Source organism: Clavelina lepadiformis, chromosome 8 (assembly GCF_947623445.1).
Source record: "Clavelina lepadiformis chromosome 8, kaClaLepa1.1, whole genome shotgun sequence".
In the NCBI taxonomy this organism is placed as follows: domain Eukaryota; kingdom Metazoa; phylum Chordata; class Ascidiacea; order Aplousobranchia; family Clavelinidae; genus Clavelina; species Clavelina lepadiformis.
The window spans coordinates 381,712-403,616 of NC_135247.1; the positions used below are offsets into that span (position 1 = coordinate 381,712).

At 43.3% G+C, this 21,905-nt stretch overlaps 3 protein-coding genes across 4 annotated transcripts in view; all 3 read left to right on the top strand.

Annotated features, from left to right (window-relative positions):
* Positions 1–6,647, top strand: part of LOC143469888 (prestin-like) — an 8,212-nt gene extending 1,565 nt beyond the window's left edge. Inside the window, exons 1-17 of one of the 2 annotated variants that reach the window (XM_076967766.1) lie at positions 1,043–1,810; positions 3,146–3,426; positions 3,499–3,704; positions 3,775–3,882; positions 3,945–4,112; positions 4,179–4,291; positions 4,386–4,508; positions 4,582–4,729; positions 4,837–4,950; positions 5,026–5,199; positions 5,267–5,443; positions 5,518–5,626; positions 5,716–5,785; positions 5,859–6,054; positions 6,114–6,168; positions 6,237–6,361; positions 6,432–6,647. In XM_076967766.1, the coding sequence (XP_076823881.1) occupies positions 1,767–1,810; positions 3,146–3,426; positions 3,499–3,704; positions 3,775–3,882; positions 3,945–4,112; positions 4,179–4,291; positions 4,386–4,508; positions 4,582–4,729; positions 4,837–4,950; positions 5,026–5,199; positions 5,267–5,443; positions 5,518–5,626; positions 5,716–5,785; positions 5,859–6,054; positions 6,114–6,168; positions 6,237–6,361; positions 6,432–6,455 (2,235 nt within the window). In that variant the 5' untranslated portion in view covers positions 1,043–1,766 and the 3' untranslated portion in view covers positions 6,456–6,647. Of the gene's footprint in view, positions 1–1,042; positions 1,811–3,145; positions 3,427–3,498; positions 3,705–3,774; positions 3,883–3,944; positions 4,113–4,178; positions 4,292–4,385; positions 4,509–4,581; positions 4,730–4,836; positions 4,951–5,025; positions 5,200–5,266; positions 5,444–5,517; positions 5,627–5,715; positions 5,786–5,858; positions 6,055–6,113; positions 6,169–6,236; positions 6,362–6,431 lie in introns of those variants that run through there. The other variant, XM_076967765.1, reaches the window with a different exon arrangement.
* Positions 6,648–7,045: 398 nt separating this feature from the next.
* On the top strand, positions 7,046–14,205 carry LOC143469890 (prestin-like). Its single transcript, XM_076967772.1, has 17 exons — positions 7,046–7,190; positions 9,072–9,352; positions 9,437–9,642; positions 9,713–9,820; positions 9,883–10,050; positions 10,117–10,229; positions 11,952–12,074; positions 12,148–12,295; positions 12,403–12,516; positions 12,585–12,758; positions 12,826–13,002; positions 13,077–13,185; positions 13,275–13,344; positions 13,418–13,613; positions 13,672–13,726; positions 13,795–13,919; positions 13,990–14,205. Exons 1-17 carry the CDS (start codon positions 7,165–7,167, stop codon positions 14,011–14,013), a joined length of 2,217 nt encoding a protein of 738 aa, XP_076823887.1. The 5' UTR covers positions 7,046–7,164; the 3' UTR covers positions 14,014–14,205.
* A 396-nt stretch (positions 14,206–14,601) lies between these two features.
* LOC143469820 (prestin-like) lies at positions 14,602–21,763 on the top strand. Its single transcript, XM_076967651.1, has 17 exons — positions 14,602–14,748; positions 16,630–16,910; positions 16,995–17,200; positions 17,271–17,378; positions 17,441–17,608; positions 17,675–17,787; positions 19,510–19,632; positions 19,706–19,853; positions 19,961–20,074; positions 20,143–20,316; positions 20,384–20,560; positions 20,635–20,743; positions 20,833–20,902; positions 20,976–21,171; positions 21,230–21,284; positions 21,353–21,477; positions 21,548–21,763. The coding sequence occupies exons 1-17, from the start codon at positions 14,723–14,725 to the stop codon at positions 21,569–21,571; spliced, it is 2,217 nt and encodes a 738-aa protein (XP_076823766.1). The 5' UTR covers positions 14,602–14,722; the 3' UTR covers positions 21,572–21,763.
* Positions 21,764–21,905: the final 142 nt, after the last annotated feature.

Below are 21,905 nucleotides of genomic sequence, written 5' to 3' on the forward strand. Positions count from 1 at the left end.
AGGGTTTGATGAAAGCGAGTGTGAAACTTTGGAGGTTCAAAAGGTATACAAATAGAAAAAATCGCTCTGAATACGAACGAACGTGAACGACCTTGTGACGGCGGTTAGCGATTGTCTAGCGCGCAGGTGCCAACTAAAATAGTGGAAAATCAAGGTTTAAATAAAGTCGGTAGATACCGGCAAAGAAACCAACTTATTCCTGCAGCACAAGTTTGAATCAACTCGCGGTTGTCTCGCAGGTCTCCAAGTGTTTGTTGTGGCGAGGTTGAAGTCGACTCCATTGCGCAATCAACGGTTCGCAGCTTGATTAAAATTTTTGCTGACCAAGGTGAGATGTGATCTCGATGAACAATCATCCGCAATTTAATCCGCTCAAATATTAAAATATTTTTGCCGCTGCATCAGCCGCACCTTCTTTGACCGCCACCACCTTCAAAATTTGACGATCCGACTTCTCGTTCAAAATTCTTTTCAATTAAGCAAAGCATCAAAGCTTCTTCAAAGCATCAGAACAGGAAAATACAAATCCCTTCGTCTGTTGATTTGTTTTCTTATAAAATTAACCCTGTCGCTTCGTAACGATGACTAAGAGTTGAACTTGCTCACATTCGTCGTATTTATAGAAACGTCAAGTCCTTTTTGACTTCACAATCGTGACATTCATTGTGACCACGCAGTTGTATTTTCGCATGTTTTTGGTTCCTTATTTATAAACTATACGTTTGTTACCTGATTTAATAAAGATATTGTTCGCAGCGGATTTAGACCATCAGGTAATTTAGATTATCTGAGTCAACCAATTAGAGCAAAATACCGGTTATTGTGGTTCTAATCTGTAATTTGCGAAAAGTTTTTGAGTTCTAATTTTATTTCGAATGGAATTTCCGGTTTTGCCGAAATACAAGTTTGCCGCAACCGTGCTTTAACAAGTGGTGCGAGAATGTCCATGACAAGGTGCAAGCGCACATCCCGTCACTTGAGACGTTCAGATGCGATCCACGTCATGGCCGTTCGTGTCTTTGCCATTCTCGTGCTTATGCGGATAATTTCCTATTTGGCACAAACTTAACTTGCGAAGAATTTGACTTGATCAAATGCAATTCTAAGTTTAAGTTCAAGTTTTTTGAAATTCTAAGTTTAGCCGAATTAGAAAAACTGAAAAAAATTTCCAGTTGTTCAAGTTTAAGTTTAATTTGAGTTTATCAGATCATGTTGCGCTTAACACCACCGCGTCGTAATCTACTCGTTCTGTTTGTTGTAAGTTGGCTCGCGCCAATGTAAATATGATTTAAGCCCTACTCTCGTATAAGATGGCGACAATCTACGAACAATGCTGAGAAATTCTTTCCAAGCCGAACAACCTCTCGTAACTTTGTGAAGTTGATGAAGATTTCCTGTTTTGTTTTCACCTTCAAACTGATTATTTCGTCACAAAACTGACACATTAATGTGAAGCAGGACAAAGACTCAATTACGCAACAAGCGATAATGCTGTTGAAGCTGGCAAGAGGGAGATTGATCATTGATGGAATTTATAAGACAAACAACGAAGCATGCTTGTTGCTTGATCAAACACAACCTGAATAAAGCGGAGATGTTTAACCACACATAGCGCTGTTTTTTCTCAATTCAATTAAAATTGGCCGCCTGTCCTTCTTCTAGCGCGATGTGACCGCCATAAAAGCGCGATAAATGAGTAGGTGGGTTTTTAAACCGACATTTGTCAGTTTAAGAAGAAGACTTGAAAGTTAATTCTTGTTCGAAACATGTCAAGATCTGTGGAGTTTGTTGAAGAATCCAACAAAACGGAGTAAGTTGCTTTTTGGATTATTTGATGTCGATGTAGCATTTTGTTTGTAATAATTGCGCGCAAACTTATAAGTATGAACTTATTTCAACTCCTTGCTTGCCTAGAGTTGTAACTTTCACTCTATTTGACGTCACATCCGTCATCTGCAACAGCTCTTCCGCTTTCAGTAGATCGTTGTCATGTCAGCCAATCATTTGTCTTGAAATTTTGCGTCATTGCTTCTTGTAATGAGTCAGAGCCATTGCAAGAATTTGTTAAGTTTTAAACTTGTAATTCCTCTGAAATGGTTTTATTTTGACAAATTTTAATCACCTCTTAATAGGTTTAAGAACATCCAGCCGTCAGCTATGCATGAATTGTGTATTAACCCCTAAAACGTTTCATATCAAAAGTCTGTTACATGAATTTATAAAGAAGTTTTTGATTTCGAATAAAAGGTAATTTTTTGCTCCGTTTTGAAATCATTTATAACTTGTTGAAGCCGCCGTCGCCTGCGGGGGCGCTCTTACCGTACGTGGTTTCAGTTGTAGAGAAAATGGTTTATTTGTGTCGGAATTTTATTTGCAATAATTATTAATAGAATAATAATATATATTTAATATAAATAATAAATTTTAAATTATTATTTTTATTGGTGGAAATGTTTTTTTTTTATTCAACGGTAAAATATCACGTAACAATCTTGGTTGTCAAAGTTACGCGGCTCCCAATCAAGCTGAAAAGCTCGGATTCCTTCAAGTAAATAGTTTCGGTGAAATCCACTTTTACAAATATGCAAATGCCGAAGTTTAAGTAAACACGACAAAATGCATGAAGGTGGGTTTCTATTAAGATTTCTGTTAAGTGAGAAACAAACAGATATAAACGAACTCCCGCTTTTTGCCATAAAGTGACAAACTTGTTATTTGATTAACGTGTTTTCCGCAATGAACCTTATTTAAGCATTGATTGGCTGTCGCTGTTTATAATTTCGTCACAATCTCTGACAAAAGCAACCTTTTTGTGTCGTGTTGTTTTTACGCTTGCTAGAATTTGGCGAGTTTCGAAGCAAAAGCGAATTAAGTGAATTGTTTTGTGATTTCTGTTCTAAATTTTCAGGATGTTTTTGTTTTCTTGTAATTTGTTGTTAGGCTTTGTTTCCCGTCTAAGTAATAATGCTTTTTGCCAGAAACAACAATCGTTGCGCGTTTGTTGTTTTGTTGATTCAACACAGAAAATTGTTTGCTCGCGTTGATTCAACCTCGACCATGCGTGGTTGGTTCTTTAGTAGAAACAACGTCCTGCTATGTTACGGCGAAGTCCCTTCTATCATTCCTACGTCATATTGTTTTACAGATCGCATAATCACGTCATCTGTCGTTACCTCATTGATCGACCGACACACACGGAACCGGAATTCCGTGAAAAAGTTTCCGGTCCCGAGTCGATTCCAGAAAACCCTGGAATCAGCGACTTTGCCAAAAAATGCGTCTCGAACTGCACCGCCAAGAACGTCATCAATGGCGTCATCGGCTTGTTTCCAATTCTCACTTGGCTACGTCATTATAACGTACGTCAGTGGTTGCCTGGCGACCTGGTTTCCGGTCTGACGGTTGGGGTGATTCATATTCCACAAAGTACGTGTTCAAATTTGATTGGTTCGTTGCGATGTATATTGTTTCATTGATATTAATTACGTCATCATTCAGGTATGGCATTTTCGCTTCTCGCGGGACTTCCCCCTGTGTTTGGGCTTTACAGTTCCTTCTACCCGGTGCTCATCTACACGCTGATGGGGACTTCCCGCCATATCTCGGTGGGGACTTTCGCGGTGACCAGTCTACTTACCCAGGCTGTCGTCATCAGGTTTGTTCCGGATGAGCCCGCCGCCGCCCTCATCCTTTCTAATACCACCGTGAGTTTTTAGTTTTTTGTCTAATCTAGTATTTCCTGACGACCAATCACAACCTTGCACGTAATTGCAGACGCCGACAGCGGATATGACGACAGCGAGCATGGTGGGAGTGTCGGAAGCGGATATGAGGAGGGTGGCGGTCGCTTCCTCCCTCATGCTGCTCATGGGAGTCTTCCAGGTGACCTTTGACCCGTACTGTGAGCATGCGCAGTAACCGATAACTGGTTGTTTCCTCCCCAGCTCGTGTTCGGGATCCTCCGTCTCGGCTTCATCACCGCGTACCTCTCCGAACCCCTCATCCAGGCATTCACCACCGGCGCTGCGATTCACGTTGTGACGTCACAAGTACCATCTGTACTGGGCTACACAGATTTTGCGTCGTCTAACGGAATCGCTTCCTTTTACAAGGTCATTGTCGCGATGGGGGTTTGTGGTGGAGAGCAACGGAATTTATTCTTTTGTTGTTAATTCTAGAACTGGTTTGAAATCTTCCGGAATCTTCCAAACACGCACGTGCCGACCCTGGTCGTGTCGATCGTGAGCATCGGCCTGCTCGTTACTGGGCGGGAAATCAACTTGAGATACAAGTGAGTTCTAGAACTATTTCAATTTAAAGTTTTTGCCACGACCAAAACCTCTTCCTCAAATCAATTTCAATCTTCTCTACATTCTGACTTCCAGAGGAAAGTTGAAAGTTCCAATTCCGACTGAAGTCATTGTCGTCATAATCGCTACTGTAACGTCACATTTCGCGATGCTTAAGCCAGATTTTGGTGTCGTCATCGTTGACAACATCCCAACCGGGTGAGCTGGAAATTAAAAATTTCATTACGTAAATTATGACGTCATTACCATTACGCTAACTTCTTTGCGACAGACTTCCGGCACCCCGCCTTCCTGACACTTCCATATTAATAAATATCATCGGCGACGCGTTCGCGATTGCGATTGTGGGATTCGCGATCAGCATCTCGCTGTCCAAGATGTACGCGCAAAAGTACGGATACCAGATCGACTCAAACCAGGTGCGATTAACATGTGACGTCTGTTTCTTGTTTATGACAAAACAAATGGGCGCTGGTTTCGCTCCCAGCTGTCGCGCGCGTTTGTGATTTGTTAATTTTACCGTCAGGAGCTGATCGCGTACGGAGCGTCCAACGTCGTTCCCGCTTTCTTCCTCTGCTTCCCCAACGCGGCTGCTTTGGCCAGATGCGTCATTCAGGAGAACACAGGGGGGAAAACCCAGGTACTGTCAATTCTGCTTTTTGCTTCCTCTTAACAATGTTCATGACGTCACACCTCATCCATTCTTACGTCACAGGTGGTAGGTTTGATCTCTGTGGTCATCGTCCTGGTCACTGTGCTCTGGTTGGGTCCGATCTTCGAACCTCTCCCGCGGTGTGTCCTCGGTTGCATCATAATCGTCGGATTGTTCGGGATCCTGCAGCAATTCTCGCAACTCAAGCCCGTCTACAAGATGTCCAAGATTGACTTTGTGAGTCTTAGTTTAAGGTGAAATTTCAGCCATGATGACGTCATAATATTGTTGTGAAACGTCATAGGTGGTGTGGATTGTGACGTTGCTGGCAGTGGTGACACTTGGAGTGGATATGGGGCTCCTGGCGGGAGTCGTCTTCTCGGTGCTCAGCGTCATCTTCAGGACTCAGACAGCCAAGTGCGAGGTCCTTGGCAGTGTGGCCGGCACCGACATCTACCGGAACTGCCACAACTACCTCGCCGTGAGCGCAATTCTAATCGCTTCTCTGTAAATACCATGTACGTCATAATGACCTCATAATGACGATTTTCGCAGGCGGTCCCTTATTCTGGAATTGTGATTTTTAAGTTTCATTCAGCGCTTTATTACGCAAACAAAGACTTCTTCAAAAAGAGACTTATCAAAGCGACCGGAGTTGACCCCGGTAAGAGCTTATTACGTCACAAAGTATTTTGAAATGATATTCTTGAATGACGTCATCGTATTGATTGTTTTGTAACAATCGATTTGCAGAGGCCGTGATTGTTGAAAGGAAGAAGTTGGAGGAAAACAGTAGATCAGGAACCTGTTGCTGCGTTTTCAGGTTATATTCCGGATATTACGTCATTATCGTTATGTGTTCATGACGTCATACCTTTGTGATTTGATTTACGTAGAGGCAAAAAATATGACGTCAGCAATGGGGATCCAGAAGCCAGATCTGACGTAGACACTTCCAAGGAGTTGGAGTCTACTACCGGCGATAACTCTCGTCCGCCCACTTGCGGTGTTGCGTGCGAGGTGCGGGCGATCGTGTTGGATTGTTCAGCGATTTCATTCCTCGACTTGGTCGGAGTCAAAACTCTCAAAGCGGTGAGTATGCCCGGGTATTCCCCTCATATACGTAACTAATACGTCATCCGCTTCCACAGGTTTGTGAGAATTACAAAGAAATCGGGGTCGATTTTCTACTGGCCGCCGTCAACGGTAATTCATTGTTTGTTTATTTTGTCTGGAAGTTGCCTTGGTAACCTGACATGATTTCGTCATAACAGCTGACGTCAGAAAATCTTTGCTGGCTGGTGGTTATTATGACGTGGCAAGCTTGGACAGTGAATACGTCAGTGTTCATGACGCAGCTGTCTACATAAAACATTTCCCTGACAACAAGATGCCCAGTGTGAGTTGACTTCATCAATTGCTTGCATTATGACGTGACAGTTGTGTTTTTCATAGTCTTTTGATTTCAGGGAGAAGACGTTTGTGAACTTTGAAAGCAGGAAAGCCAATTATATTCACCCTAAGCTTCAATGACGTCATAATACGTCTATTCATGCGTGTACATGTCAAAAACTTGCTTCAGATCTCATATTGATCAGTGCTTTGTAGACTTGATAGCGTCATCTAGCGGCTTTTACCAATGAGGCATTTTCTGTAAGCGCTTTAATAAAGAAATTTCATTCCCATATTTGTTGTGCTTAATGTAAATCAGTCAATCCAACCTCTGGCAAGAACATATCTGAATAACCTCTGACTATAAAGAAATCTTTGTTCGATGAATGATGGGAGGAATTCGTTCTAAGCTCGACAAACTTTCGTAAATTTGTGAAGACAACGATATTGCCTCGTATTGTTTTCACTTTCAAAGTAATTATTACGTCCCAAAGTTAAAGCATTGTGACGCAACACGCCCGCTTATTGCGACGTTTTACGTAATAAGCGATACTGTTGCTGCTGGCATGCCTACAGGTATCATCAAAACCACCACACAAGCGCCGTCATGCGAATCAAGTTTAGTCAGCGAAGCGTACCATGCTCCAGTAAACATTTTACCTTCCTGGGTTGATTTCAGTCGAGTTGTGAAGCGACGAAGTTCAAACCAACAAGAGTGACGTCAGATAGATTGACAGCTGACACTTGTGAAGCTGAAGGGCTCTTATATGAAGTAAAGAATCATCCGTAACTCGCGAAATTGCGGATAAAATGAACACGAGCCAAGGTAAAACGAGGTAAGATGATTCAGTTTGAAGATGCTTCGTGGTTTTGTAAGAATTCTCTATGAGCTCATATGGCTGTTTATTGTGAAAGAATCCAGATTTTGCGTCATATCCGTTGAATACCATAATGCACTTATAAGCGTGTCAAACCAGGTCATTTGAGTAGATGCCAGAACTCCGCTTCTGGTTAACTTTTGAAACCGCGTAAAGGCTGAAGTTGAACTAAAATGCCAAATCAAACAACGATACATGCTGCATAGGTCATGATTGTTACGTAATAGATACATGATAGTTCATTGTGATCGCGATGAACAAAGGTCGGTTTAATGTAGAGCAGAGTTGTCAAACCCATCTAAAGAGGATGCTACGGTTGTTTAACTTGACCGCGGTCCTTGTTCGATCACAATGTGGCTGTTATAAAAACGTCATAAGTGAGCGGAGGTTGATCCTTAAACAATAGCTTTTTGTGCCCCTGGCAGCTTTTGGGGCTTTAGAATACAAGCGTTCGTCTCCTGATTATGGGGATTTTGTGATGTCACAAGCAGCAAGACAGGAATCTGCGCAGCAAAGACTTTAACAAAGGACCAGCTCGGAGCATCACCTCCAGACAGATGTTGTCTGGCACCGGTAATTCTATTGGTAAGTTGTACGATAGAAGCGCAGAAGAGTGAAGAACCCGTATTGACAGATTCCTAACACAGCATCAACTTCGTTGCATTGTTTTAAAGTTTCGAGTTTTAAATGGCCGCTGTTCTTCTATTTGAAGCGAAGTCAGGTAACGCACAAACGAAAGAGCTATATAGGTCCAACATACGGAATTCCGACAAGGCGAGTGATTGTTTCGTTGACTGCGGGGGAAGTTTTTGCCCCAGGTAGCAGGTCGCTGCTGAAATCTTGGTAGATCTGGATCGGGTTTGAAAGATCAGGCGATGCGATAGTAGGTCGGATGCGGACTCTTTCCTAATAAAGCTGCAGCACGTCGGCCTTTCTGAAGCTTCATCGCATCAATGGGTGCTTGGAACTGACGTCAGGATTTCACAAGCAGTGATAAGCGAGGGAAAAGCGATGAAACTTTTACATCGACCGCAGAAAATTTTCAAGCGCAAATCTGTGCCGAGGTTGATCATCAACATCGATGCTGTCAAATTCCAAGTCACGATTTGTTCCTACAGAGTAGAAAGTTGTCCGTTGGCATGATGGGAAGAGCTGGGTTGTTATTGGTTGCCTCGGAGGTCAAACATTCTCCATCTCTGTTGTCTTCGTGTCCCAGCCAACGCGGCGGCAGCTGAAGCGCATGTCTACATAGTGAAGAAAAGGGACAGCGGCGGTCGCGAGTGGGATCTGCGCGATGCAAAGGAAAATGCATAAAGTTTATTTTATACCGAAGCGTAAATTAAAAATTGTTTCCTGTCATGCTCTTGCTTTCAGCTGACCAAATTTACCTGCCAGTGGCGCCACCTTTCAGAAGTGTTATTTGGTAAATATCATTGTAAAGTTCAAACCACATTGTTTTGCTTGAAATTGTGTAAATATTTACGGCAAATTCTCCCCTTCAACAAATAACCAGCCGCTTTTTATGGTCACGATAGAGCGGTTTCAAAGTGTTCAATATAAAAATCTGCGTACAATGTGAATGACCACTTTTTAGCAGTTCTCTCAAATATTTCTTCGACACGACGCGCTGCTTCGCTGCATTTGACGTCACCCTTCATCGCTTGTCTCGCTTTGTATATCTGAGACAAGCTGAATGTGTTTTGCGTGTGTTCTCCATGACTTCACATTGTCGAGTTTTTCAACAAAGAAACATTCACTGCTTAATTTTGTTAGATTTCGAGAAGAATTTATTCGAAACTAATCGAAGTTCTCTAATTTCTACGTCATATTGTTTTACAGATCGCGTAATGATGTCATCTGTCGTTACGTCATTGATCGAACGACTCACACGGAACCGGAATTCCGTGAAAAAGTTTCCGGTCCCGAGTCGATTCCAGAAAATCTTGGAATCAGCGGCTTTGCCAAAAAATGCGTCTCCAAATGCACCGCCAAGAACGTCATCAACGACGGCATTGGCTTGTTTCCAATTTTCACTTGGCTACGTCATTATAACGTACGTCAGTGGTTGCCTGGCGACCTGGTTTCCGGTCTGACGGTTGGGGTGGTTCACATTCCACAAAGTACGTGTTCAAATTTGATTGGTTGGTTGCGATGTATATTGTTTCATTGATATTGATTACGTTATATGTTACGTCATCATTTAGGTATGGCGTTTTCACTTCTCGCGGGACTTCCCCCTGTGTTTGGGCTTTACAGCTCCTTCTACCCGGTGCTCATTTACACGCTGATGGGGACTTCCCGCCATATCTCAGTGGGGACTTTCGCGGTGACCAGTCTACTTACCCAGGCTGTCGTCATCAGGTTTGTTCCGGATGAGCCCGCCGCCGCCCTCATCCTTTCTAATACCACCGTGAGTTTTCAGTTTTTTGTTTAATCAAGTATTTCCTGGCGACCAATCACAACCTTCCACGTAATTGCAGACGCCGACAGCGGATATGACGACAGCGAGCATGGTGGGAGTGTCGGAAGCGGATATGAGGAGGGTGGCGGTCGCTTCCTCCCTCATGCTGCTCATGGGAGTCTTCCAGGTGACCTTTGACCTGTACTGTGCGCATGCGCAGTAACCGATAACTGGTTGTTTCCTCCCCAGCTCGTGTTCGGGATCCTCCGTCTCGGCTTCATCACCGCGTACCTCTCCGAACCCCTCATCCAGGCATTCACCACCGGCGCTGCGATTCACGTTGTGACGTCACAAGTACCATCTGTACTGGGCTACACAGATTTCGCGTCGTCGAACGGAATCGCTTCCTTTTACAAGGTCATTGTCGCGATGGGGGTTTGTGGCGGAGAGCAACGGAATTTATTCTTTTGTTGTTAATTCTAGAATTGGTTTGAAATCTTCCGGAATCTTCCAAACACGCACGTGCCCACCCTGGTTGTGTCGATCGTGAGCATCGGCCTGCTCGTTACTGGGCGGGAAATCAACTTGAGATACAAGTGAGTTCTAGAACTATTTCAATTTAAACTTTTTGCCTAGACCAAAAGCAACTGCCCCTAAATCGAAGGATGGTTGTCGGTAGATTTTCAGCAGAAAGAATTTTTCATCATTGTTTGGTCGTTACTGTGTTTCCAAAAACGTGGCGATGTTGGAACTAAGTTAGTCTAGACCAGGGCTTCCCAAACTTTTTTTTCGCGACCCCTTTTAAACTTCTGAAGTTTTCCGCGACCCTTCACGTTTAAATTGATTAGCAGTGCGAAATATACCTTTGTCATTAGTGACATTTATTGAGATGCAAAGACTGAATTCAAGCAACCAGTACTCAAAGCCTACTTACTACTTTACACATATGTAGGCCACTGGAAACAAAAAAGCACACACATTTATTCAGTGTGATTGGTGCGACTGCTTTCTGCTACAAAGCAAGTCCAGCCGTGGCTCAACATCTGCTAATGCTGGTCTCAAGGCGGTTTTAATGTTGATTAGGCTGGAACGATATTTTGTTTTTATTGTATTTTGTACTTCGTGTAAAATTGGTATACGCTCTGCGACCCCTGACGTTCGTTACGCGACCCCTTGCGGGGTCGCGACCCCCAGTTTGGGAAGCCCTGGTCTAGACCAGTGGTGGGCAAACTGCGGCTCGCCGGCATGCTTTTTGTGGCTCTTCTAGTCGAATGGTAAAATTCCAAAAAAATTGTAAAGGCTACCAAGAGTACCGTTTATGAACGTTTCTCTCTTTTTCTTTTCTTTATTTTGGCCAGCATTGATGACAAGATGTTGATTATCCACAATTTAATGATAGTTTTAGATTGAGGAATGGAGATATGGAATAATTAAACGACATAAACTATTTATGACGTCATAAGTTCTTATGACTTGGCTCGTCCCTAAAGATTTAACAACCAAAGCGGCCCTCGGGTTCAAAAAGGTTGCCCACCCCTGGTCTAGTAATTGACCTAGAGAGTGAAGACACACTGACACTCATACATATGCTGACCTCGATGACATTTATATGCTGGAAATAAACAGCATCTGCCAGTCTATTATAGCACTAACCCCAACAACCACTAATCTATCGACAGAGTCGTATTCCAATTAACAAGCTTAGCCCAGTGTTTTCCAATTGGGTAAAAAATCCTCTCCGATTGGGATTTAATTATTTTAGGAGGAATTTAACCTTGTTTACGTGTAACGTATCAAAAACATTCTTGATCTTCTTTGCATTGTCATTAACTGGTGACGCACACATTAGCATCGTTGTTCAGCAATTGCACTTCTGTGTAACGACTACTTATTGCGTAATCTTGCGTCATAGGCACGTGTAACGAAGGTGGGCATCCTTAAACCTCCATCATGGTTAATTCTACAGCTTTTTGTTCCAAAATAGGTAAAGAGGGAATGTAACAAAAAGGTTGGGAAACACTGGTTTAGTCAATCTTTAACTATCCAGGATATAGTTTGGCACTTTAACACGGTTCAGACAACATCAACTATATTATCCAGGACTTACATATTGTGATGTCAAAAAAAACATAATAATTTGCAACAAATTTGCCACATATTTTCGGCATTAATTGCTTTACAGTTAAATATGATTTAATAATTATTTCTCGTTATACTACCACTACTATACAGCCATGACTGGTTTAAGGTCGACATGAACTTGCCCGAACTTTAAACTTCAATTGTTATTCATTTCCTTTTTAATATCTCACTTGTAGAAAAAAATTGAAAGTTCCAATTCCGACTGAAGTCATTGTCGTCATAATCACTACTGTGACGTCACATTTCGCAATGTTTCAGCGAAATATCGGTGTCGCCATCGTTGACAACATCCCGACCGGGTGAGCTGGAAATTAAAAATTTCATTACGTGAATTATGACGTCATTACAATTAAGCTAACTTCTTTGCGACAGACTTCCGGCACCCCGCCTTCCTGACACTTCCATATTAATAAATATCATCGGCGACGCGTTCGCGATTGCGATTGTGGGATTCGCGATCAGCATCTCGCTGTCCAAAATGTACGCGCAAAAGTACGGATACCAGATCGACTCAAATCAGGTGCGATTAACATGTGACGTCTGTTTCTTGTTTATGACGAAACAAATGGGCGCTGGTTTCGCTCCCAGCTGTCGCGCGCGTTTGTGATTTGTTAATTTCACCGTCAGGAGCTGATCGCGTACGGAGCGTCCAACGTCGTTCCCGCTTTCTTCCTCTGCTTCCCCAACGCGGCTGCTTTGGCCAGATGCGTCATTCAGGAGAACACAGGGGGGAATACCCAGGTACTGTCAATTCTGGTTCCTCATTACAACGTTGATGACGTCATACCTCATCTATTTTTACGTCACAGGTGGTAGGTTTGATCTCTGTGGTCATCGTCCTGGTCACTGTGCTCTGGTTGGGTCCGATCTTCGAACCCCTCCCGCGGTGTGTCCTCGGTTGCATCATAATCGTCGGATTGTTCGGGATCCTGCAGCAATTCTCGCAACTCAAGCCCGTCTACAAGATGTCCAAGATCGACTTTGTGAGTCTTAGTTTAAGGTGAAATTTCAGCCATGATGACGTCATAATATTGTTGTGAAACGTCATAGGTGGTGTGGATTGTGACGTTGCTGGCAGTGGTGACACTTGGAGTGGATATGGGGCTCCTGGCGGGAGTCGTCTTCTCGATGCTCAGCGTCATCTTCAGGACTCAGACAGCCAAGTGCGAGGTCCTTGGCAGTGTGGCCGGCACCGACATCTACCGGAACTGCCACAACTACCTCGCCGTGAGCGCAATTCTAATCGCTTCTCTGTAAATACCCTGTACGTCATAATGACCTCATAATGACGATTTTCGCAGGCGGTCCCTTATTCTGGAATTGTGATTTTTAAGTTTCATTCAGCGCTTTATTACGCAAACAAAGACTTCTTCAAAAAGAGACTTATCAAAGCGACCGGAGTTGACCCCGGTAAGAGCTTATTACGTCACAAAGTATTTTGAAATGATATTCTTGAATGACGTCATCGTATTGATTGTTTTGTAACAATCGATTTGCAGAGGCCGTGATTGTTGAAAGGAAGAAGTTGGAGGAAAACAGTAGATCAGGAACCTGTTGCTGCGTTTTCAGGTTATATTCCGGATATTACGTCATTATCGTTATGTGTTCATGACGTCATACCTTTGTGATTTGATTTACGTAGAGGGAAAAAATATGACGTCAGCAATGGGGATCCAGAAGCCAGATCTGACGTAGACACTTCCAAGGAGTTGGAGTCTACTACCGGCGATAACTCTCGTCCGCCCACTTGCGGTGTTGCGTGCGAGGTGCGGGCGATCGTGTTGGATTGTTCAGCGATCTCATTCCTCGACTTGGTCGGAGTTAAAACTCTCAAAGCGGTGAGTGTGCCCGGGTATTCCCTCATATACGTAACTAATACGTCATCCGCTTCCACAGGTTTGTGAGAATTACAAAGAAATCGGGGTCGATTTTCTACTGGCCGCCGTCAACGGTAATTCATTGTTTGTTTATTTTGTCTGGAAGTTGCCTTGGTAACCTGACATGATTTCGTCATAACAGCTGACGTCAGAAAATCTTTGCTGGCTGGTGGTTATTATGACGTGGCAAGCTTGGACAGTGAATACGTCAGTGTTCATGACGCAGCTGTCTACATAAAACATTTCCCTGACAACAAGATGCCCAGTGTGAGTTGACGTCATCAATTGCTTGCATTATGACGTGACAGTTGTGTTTTTCATAGTCTTTTGATTTCAGGGAGAAGACGTTTGTGAACTTTGAAAGCAGGAAAGCCAATTATCTTCACCCTAAGCTTCAATGACGTCATAATACGTCTATTCATGCGTGTACATGTCAAAAACTTGCTTCAGATCTCATATTGATCAGTGCTTTGTAGACTTGATAGCGTCATCTAGCGGCTTTCACCAATGAGTCATTTTCTGTAAGCGCTTTAATAAAGAAATTTCATTCCCATATTTGTTGTGCTTAATGTAAATCAGTCAATCCAACCTCTGGCAAGAACATATCTGAATAACCTCTGACTATAAAGAAATCTTTGTTCGATGAATGATGGGAGGAATTCGTTCTAAGCTCGACAAACTTTCGTAAATTTGTGAAGACAACGATATTGCCTCGTATTGTTTTCACTTTCAAAGTAATTATTACGTCCCAAAGTTAAAGCATTGTGACGCATCACGCCCGCTTATTGCGACGTTTTACGTAATAAGCGATACTGTTGCTGCTGGCATGCCTACAGGTATCATCAAAACCACCACACAAGCGCCGTCATGCGAATCAAGTTTAGTCAGCGAAGCGTACCATGCTCCAGTAAACATTTTACCTTCCTGGGTTGATTTCAGTCGAGTTGTGAAGCGACGAAGTTCGAACCAACAAGAGTGACGTCAGATAGATTGACAGCTGACACTTGTGAAGCTGAAGGGCTCTTATATGAAGTAAAGAATCATCCGTAACTCGCGAAATTGCGGATAAAATGAACACGAGCCAAGGTAAAACGAGGTAAGATGATTCAGTTTGAAGATGCTTCGTGGTTTTGTAAGAATTCTCTATGAGCTCATATGGCTGTTTATTGTGAAAGAATCCAGATTTTGCGTCATATCCGTTGAATACCATAATGCACTTATAAGCGTGTCAAACCAGGTCATTTGAGTAGATGCCAGAACTCCGCTTCTGGTTAACTTTTGAAACCGCGTAAAGGCTGAAGTTGAACTAAAATGCCAAATCAAACAACGATACATGCTGCATAGGTCATGATTGTTACGTAATAGATACATGATAGTTCATTGTGATCGCGATGAACAAAGGTCGGTTTAATGTAGAGCAGAGTTGTCAAACCCATCTAAAGAGGATGCTACGGTTGTTTAACTTGACCGCGATCCTTGTTCGATCACAATGTGGCTGTTATAAAAACGTCATAAGTGAGCGGAGGTTGATCCTTAAACAATAGCTTTTTGTGCCCCTGGCAGCTTTTGGGGCTTTAGAATACAAGCGTTCGTCTCCTGATTATGGGGATTTTGTGATGTCACAAGCAGCAAGACAGGAATCTGCGCAGCAAAGACTTTAACAAAGGACCAGCTCGGAGCATCACCTCCAGACAGATGTTGTCTGGCACCGGTAATTCTATTGGTAAGTTGTACGATAGAAGCGCAGAAGAGTGAAGAACCCGTATTGACAGATTCCTAACACAGCATCAACTTCGTTGCATTGTTTTAAAGTTTCGAGTTTTAAATGGCCGCTGTTCTTCTATTTGAAGCGAAGTCAGGTAACGCACAAACGAAAGAGCTATATAGGTCCAACATACGGAATTCCGACAAGGCGAGTGATTGTTTCGTTGACTGCGGGGGAAGTTTTTGCCCCAGGTAGCAGGTCGCTGCTGAAATCTTGGTAGATCTGGATCGGGTTTGAAAGATCAGGCGATGCGATAGTAGGTCGGATGCGGACTCTTTCCTAATAAAGCTGCAGCACGTCGGCCTTTCTGAAGCTTCATCGCATCAATGGGTGCTTGGAACTGACGTCAGGATTTCACAAGCAGTGATAAGCGAGGGAAAAGCGATGAAACTTTTACATCGACCGCAGAAAATTTTCAAGCGCAAATCTGTGCCGAGGTTGATCATCAACATCGATGCTGTCAAATTCCAAGTCACGATTTGTTCCTACAGAGTAGAAAGTTGTCCGTTGGCATGATGGGAAGAGCTGGGTTGTTATTGGTTGCCTCGGAGGTCAAACATTCTCCATCTCTGTTGTCTTCGTTTCCCAGCCAACGCGGCGGCAGCTGAAGCGCATGTCTACATAGTGAAGAAAAGGGACAGCGGCGGTCGCGAGTGGGATCTGCGCGATGCAAAGGAAAATGCATAAAGTTTATTTTATACCGAAGCGTAAATTAAAAATTGTTTCCTGTCATGCTCTTGCTTTCAGCTGACCAAATTTACCTGCCAGTGGCGCCACCTTTCAGAAGTGTTATTTGGTAAATATCATTGTAAAGTTCAAACCACATTGTTTTGCTTGAAATTGTGTAAATATTTACGGCAAATTCTCCCCTTCAACAAATAACCAGCCGCTTTTTATGGTCACGATAGAGCGGTTTCAAAGTGTTCAATATAAAAATCTGCGTACAATGTGAATGACCACTTTTTAGCAGTTCTCTCAAATATTTCTTCGACACGACGCGCTGCTTCGCTGCATTTGACGTCACCCTTCATCGCTTGTCTCGCTTTGTATATCTGAGACAAGCTGAATGTGTTTTGCGTGTGTTCTCCATGACTTCACATTGTCGAGTTTTTCAACAAAGAAACATTCCCTGCTTAATTTTGTTAGATTTCGAGAAGAATTTATTGGAAACTAATCGAAGTTCTCTAATTCCTACGTCATATTGTTTTACAGATCGCGTAATGATGTCATCTGTCGTTACGTCATTGATCGAACGACTCACACGGAACCGGAATTCCGTGAAAAAGTTTCCGGTCCCGAGTCGATTCCAGAAAATCTTGGAATCAGCGGCTTTGCAAAAAAATGCGTCTCCAAATGCACCGCCAAGAAGGTCATCAACGACGTCATTGGCTTGTTTCCAATTTTCACTTGGCTACGTCATTATAACGTACGTCAGTGGTTGCCTGGCGACCTGGTTTCCGGTCTGACGGTTGGGGTGGTTCACATTCCACAAAGTACGTGTTCAAATTTGATTGGTTGGTTGCGATGTATATTGCTTCATTGATATTGATTACGTCATATGTTACGTCATCATTCAGGTATGGCGTTTTCGCTTCTTGCGGGACTTCCCCCTGTGTTTGGGCTTTACAGTTCCTTCTACCCGGTGCTCATCTACACGCTGATGGGGACTTCCCGCCATATCTCGGTGGGGACTTTCGCGGTGACCAGTCTACTTACCCAGGCTGTCGTCATCAGGTTTGTTCCGGATGAGCCCGCCGCCGCCCTCATCCTTTCTAATACCACCGTGAGTTTTCAGTTTTTTGTTTAATCAAGTATTTCCTGGCGACCAATCACAACCTTCCACGTAATTGCAGACGCCGACAGCGGATATGACGACAGCGAGCATGGTGGGAGTGTCGGAAGCGGATATGAGGAGGGTGGCGGTCGCTTCCTCCCTCATGCTGCTCATGGGAGTCTTCCAGGTGACCTTTGACCTGTACTGTGCGCATGCGCAGTAACCGATAACTGGTTGTTTCCTCCCCAGCTCGTGTTCGGGATCCTCCGTCTCGGCTTCATCACCGCGTACCTCTCCGAACCCCTCATCCAGGCATTCACCACCGGCGCTGCGATTCACGTTGTGACGTCACAAGTACCATCTGTACTGGGCTACACAGATTTCGCGTCGTCGAACGGAATCGCTTCCTTTTACAAGGTCATTGTCGCGATGGGGGTTTGTGGCGGAGAGCAACGGAATTTATTCTTTTGTTGTTAATTCTAGAATTGGTTTGAAATCTTCCGGAATCTTCCAAACACGCACGTGCCCACCCTGGTTGTGTCGATCGTGAGCATCGGCCTGCTCGTTACTGGGCGGGAAATCAACTTGAGATACAAGTGAGTTCTAGAACTATTTCAATTTAAACTTTTTGCCTAGACCAAAAGCAACTGCCCCTAAATCGAAGGATGGTTGTCGGTAGATTTTCAGCAGAAAGAATTTTTCATCATTGTTTGGTCGTTACTGTGTTTCCAAAAACGTGGCGATGTTGGAACTAAGTTAGTCTAGACCAGGGCTTCCCAAACTTTTTTTTCGCGACCCCTTTTAAACTTCTGAAGTTTTCCGCGACCCTTCACGTTTAAATTGATTAGCAGTGCGAAATATACCTTTGTCATTAGTGACATTTATTGAGATGCAAAGACTGAATTCAAGCAACCAGTACTCAAAGCCTACTTACTACTTTACACATATGTAGGCCACTGGAAACAAAAAAGCACACACATTTATTCAGTGTGATTGGTGCGACTGCTTTCTGCTACAAAGCAAGTCCAGCCGTGGCTCAACATCTGCTAATGCTGGTCTCAAGGCGGTTTTAATGTTGATTAGGCTGGAACGATATTTTGTTTTTATTGTATTTTGTACTTCGTGTAAAATTGGTATACGCTCTGCGACCCCTGACGTTCGTTACGCGACCCCTTGCGGGGTCGCGACCCCCAGTTTGGGAAGCCCTGGTCTAGACCAGTGGTGGGCAAACTGCGGCTCGCCGGCATGCTTTTTGTGGCTCTTCTAGTCGAATGGTAAAATTCCAAAAAAATTGTAAAGGCTACCAAGAGTACCGTTTATGAACGTTTCTCTCTTTTTCTTTTCTTTATTTTGGCCAGCATTGATGACAAGATGTTGATTATCCACAATTTAATGATAGTTTTAGATTGAGGAATGGAGATATGGAATAATTAAACGACATAAACTATTTATGACGTCATAAGTTCTTATGACTTGGCTCGTCCCTAAAGATTTAACAACCAAAGCGGCCCTCGGGTTCAAAAAGGTTGCCCACCCCTGGTCTAGTAATTGACCTAGAGAGTGAAGACACACTGACACTCATACATATGCTGACCTCGATGACATTTATATGCTGGAAATAAACAGCATCTGCCAGTCTATTATAGCACTAACCCCAACAACCACTAATCTATCGACAGAGTCGTATTCCAATTAACAAGCTTAGCCCAGTGTTTTCCAATTGGGTAAAAAATCCTCTCCGATTGGGATTTAATTATTTTAGGAGGAATTTAACCTTGTTTACGTGTAACGTATCAAAAACATTCTTGATCTTCTTTGCATTGTCATTAACTGGTGACGCACACATTAGCATCGTTGTTCAGCAATTGCACTTCTGTGTAACGACTACTTATTGCGTAATCTTGCGTCATAGGCACGTGTAACGAAGGTGGGCATCCTTAAACCTCCATCATGGTTAATTCTACAGCTTTTTGTTCCAAAATAGGTAAAGAGGGAATGTAACAAAAAGGTTGGGAAACACTGGTTTAGTCAATCTTTAACTATCCAGGATATAGTTTGGCACTTTAACACGGTTCAGACAACATCAACTATATTATCCAGGACTTACATATTGTGATGTCAAAAAAAACATAATAATTTGCAACAAATTTGCCACATATTTTCGGCATTAATTGCTTTACAGTTAAATATGATTTAATAATTATTTCTCGTTATACTACCACTACTATACAGCCATGACTGGTTTAAGGTCGACATGAACTTGCCCGAACTTTAAACTTCAATTGTTATTCATTTCCTTTTTAATATCTCACTTGTAGAAAAAAATTGAAAGTTCCAATTCCGACTGAAGTCATTGTCGTCATAATCACTACTGTGACGTCACATTTCGCAATGTTTCAGCGAAATATCGGTGTCGCCATCGTTGACAACATCCCGACCGGGTGAGCTGGAAATTAAAAATTTCATTACGTGAATTATGACGTCATTACAATTAAGCTAACTTCTTTGCGACAGACTTCCGGCACCCCGCCTTCCTGACACTTCCATATTAATAAATATCATCGGCGACGCGTTCGCGATTGCGATTGTGGGATTCGCGATCAGCATCTCGCTGTCCAAAATGTACGCGCAAAAGTACGGATACCAGATCGACTCAAATCAGGTGCGATTAACATGTGACGTCTGTTTCTTGTTTATGACGAAACAAATGGGCGCTGGTTTCGCTCCCAGCTGTCGCGCGCGTTTGTGATTTGTTAATTTCACCGTCAGGAGCTGATCGCGTACGGAGCGTCCAACGTCGTTCCCGCTTTCTTCCTCTGCTTCCCCAACGCGGCTGCTTTGGCCAGATGCGTCATTCAGGAGAACACAGGGGGGAATACCCAGGTACTGTCAATTCTGGTTCCTCATTACAACGTTGATGACGTCATACCTCATCTATTTTTACGTCACAGGTGGTAGGTTTGATCTCTGTGGTCATCGTCCTGGTCACTGTGCTCTGGTTGGGTCCGATCTTCGAACCCCTCCCGCGGTGTGTCCTCGGTTGCATCATAATCGTCGGATTGTTCGGGATCCTGCAGCAATTCTCGCAACTCAAGCCCGTCTACAAGATGTCCAAGATCGACTTTGTGAGTCTTAGTTTAAGGTGAAATTTCAGCCATGATGACGTCATAATATTGTTGTGAAACGTCATAGGTGGTGTGGATTGTGACGTTGCTGGCAGTGGTGACACTTGGAGTGGATATGGGGCTCCTGGCGGGAGTCGTCTTCTCGATGCTCAGCGTCATCTTCAGGACTCAGACAGCCAAGTGCGAGGTCCTTGGCAGTGTGGCCGGCACCGACATCTACCGGAACTGCCACAACTACCTCGCCGTGAGCGCAATTCTAATCGCTTCTCTGTAAATACCCTGTACGTCATAATGACCTCATAATGACGATTTTCGCAGGCGGTCCCTTATTCTGGAATTGTGATTTTTAAGTTTCATTCAGCGCTTTATTACGCAAACAAAGACTTCTTCAAAAAGAGACTTATCAAAGCGACCGGAGTTGACCCCGGTAAGAGCTTATTACGTCACAAAGTATTTTGAAATGATATTCTTGAATGACGTCATCGTATTGATTGTTTTGTAACAATCGATTTGCAGAGGCCGTGATTGTTGAAAGGAAGAAGTTGGAGGAAAACAGTAGATCAGGAACCTGTTGCTGCGTTTTCAGGTTATATTCCGGATATTACGTCATTATCGTTATGTGTTCATGACGTCATACCTTTGTGATTTGATTTACGTAGAGGGAAAAAATATGACGTCAGCAATGGGGATCCAGAAGCCAGATCTGACGTAGACACTTCCAAGGAGTTGGAGTCTACTACCGGCGATAACTCTCGTCCGCCCACTTGCGGTGTTGCGTGCGAGGTGCGGGCGATCGTGTTGGATTGTTCAGCGATCTCATTCCTCGACTTGGTCGGAGTTAAAACTCTCAAAGCGGTGAGTGTGCCCGGGTATTCCCTCATATACGTAACTAATACGTCATCCGCTTCCACAGGTTTGTGAGAATTACAAAGAAATCGGGGTCGATTTTCTACTGGCCGCCGTCAACGGTAATTCATTGTTTGTTTATTTTGTCTGGAAGTTGCCTTGGTAACCTGACATGATTTCGTCATAACAGCTGACGTCAGAAAATCTTTGCTGGCTGGTGGTTATTATGACGTGGCAAGCTTGGACAGTGAATACGTCAGTGTTCATGACGCAGCTGTCTACATAAAACATTTCCCTGACAACAAGATGCCCAGTGTGAGTTGACGTCATCAATTGCTTGCATTATGACGTGACAGTTGTGTTTTTCATAGTCTTTTGATTTCAGGGAGAAGACGTTTGTGAACTTTGAAAGCAGGAAAGCCAATTATCTTCACCCTAAGCTTCAATGACGTCATAATACGTCTATTCATGCGTGTACATGTCAAAAACTTGCTTCAGATCTCATATTGATCAGTGCTTTGTAGACTTGATAGCGTCATCTAGCGGCTTTCACCAATGAGTCATTTTCTGTAAGCGCTTTAATAAAGAAATTTCATTCCCATATTTGTTGTGCTTAATGTAAATCAGTCAATCCAACCTCTGGCAAGAACATATCTGAATAACCTCTGACTATAAAGAAATCTTTGTTCGATGAATGATGGGAGGAATTCGTTCTAAGCTCGACAAACTTTCGTAAATTTGTG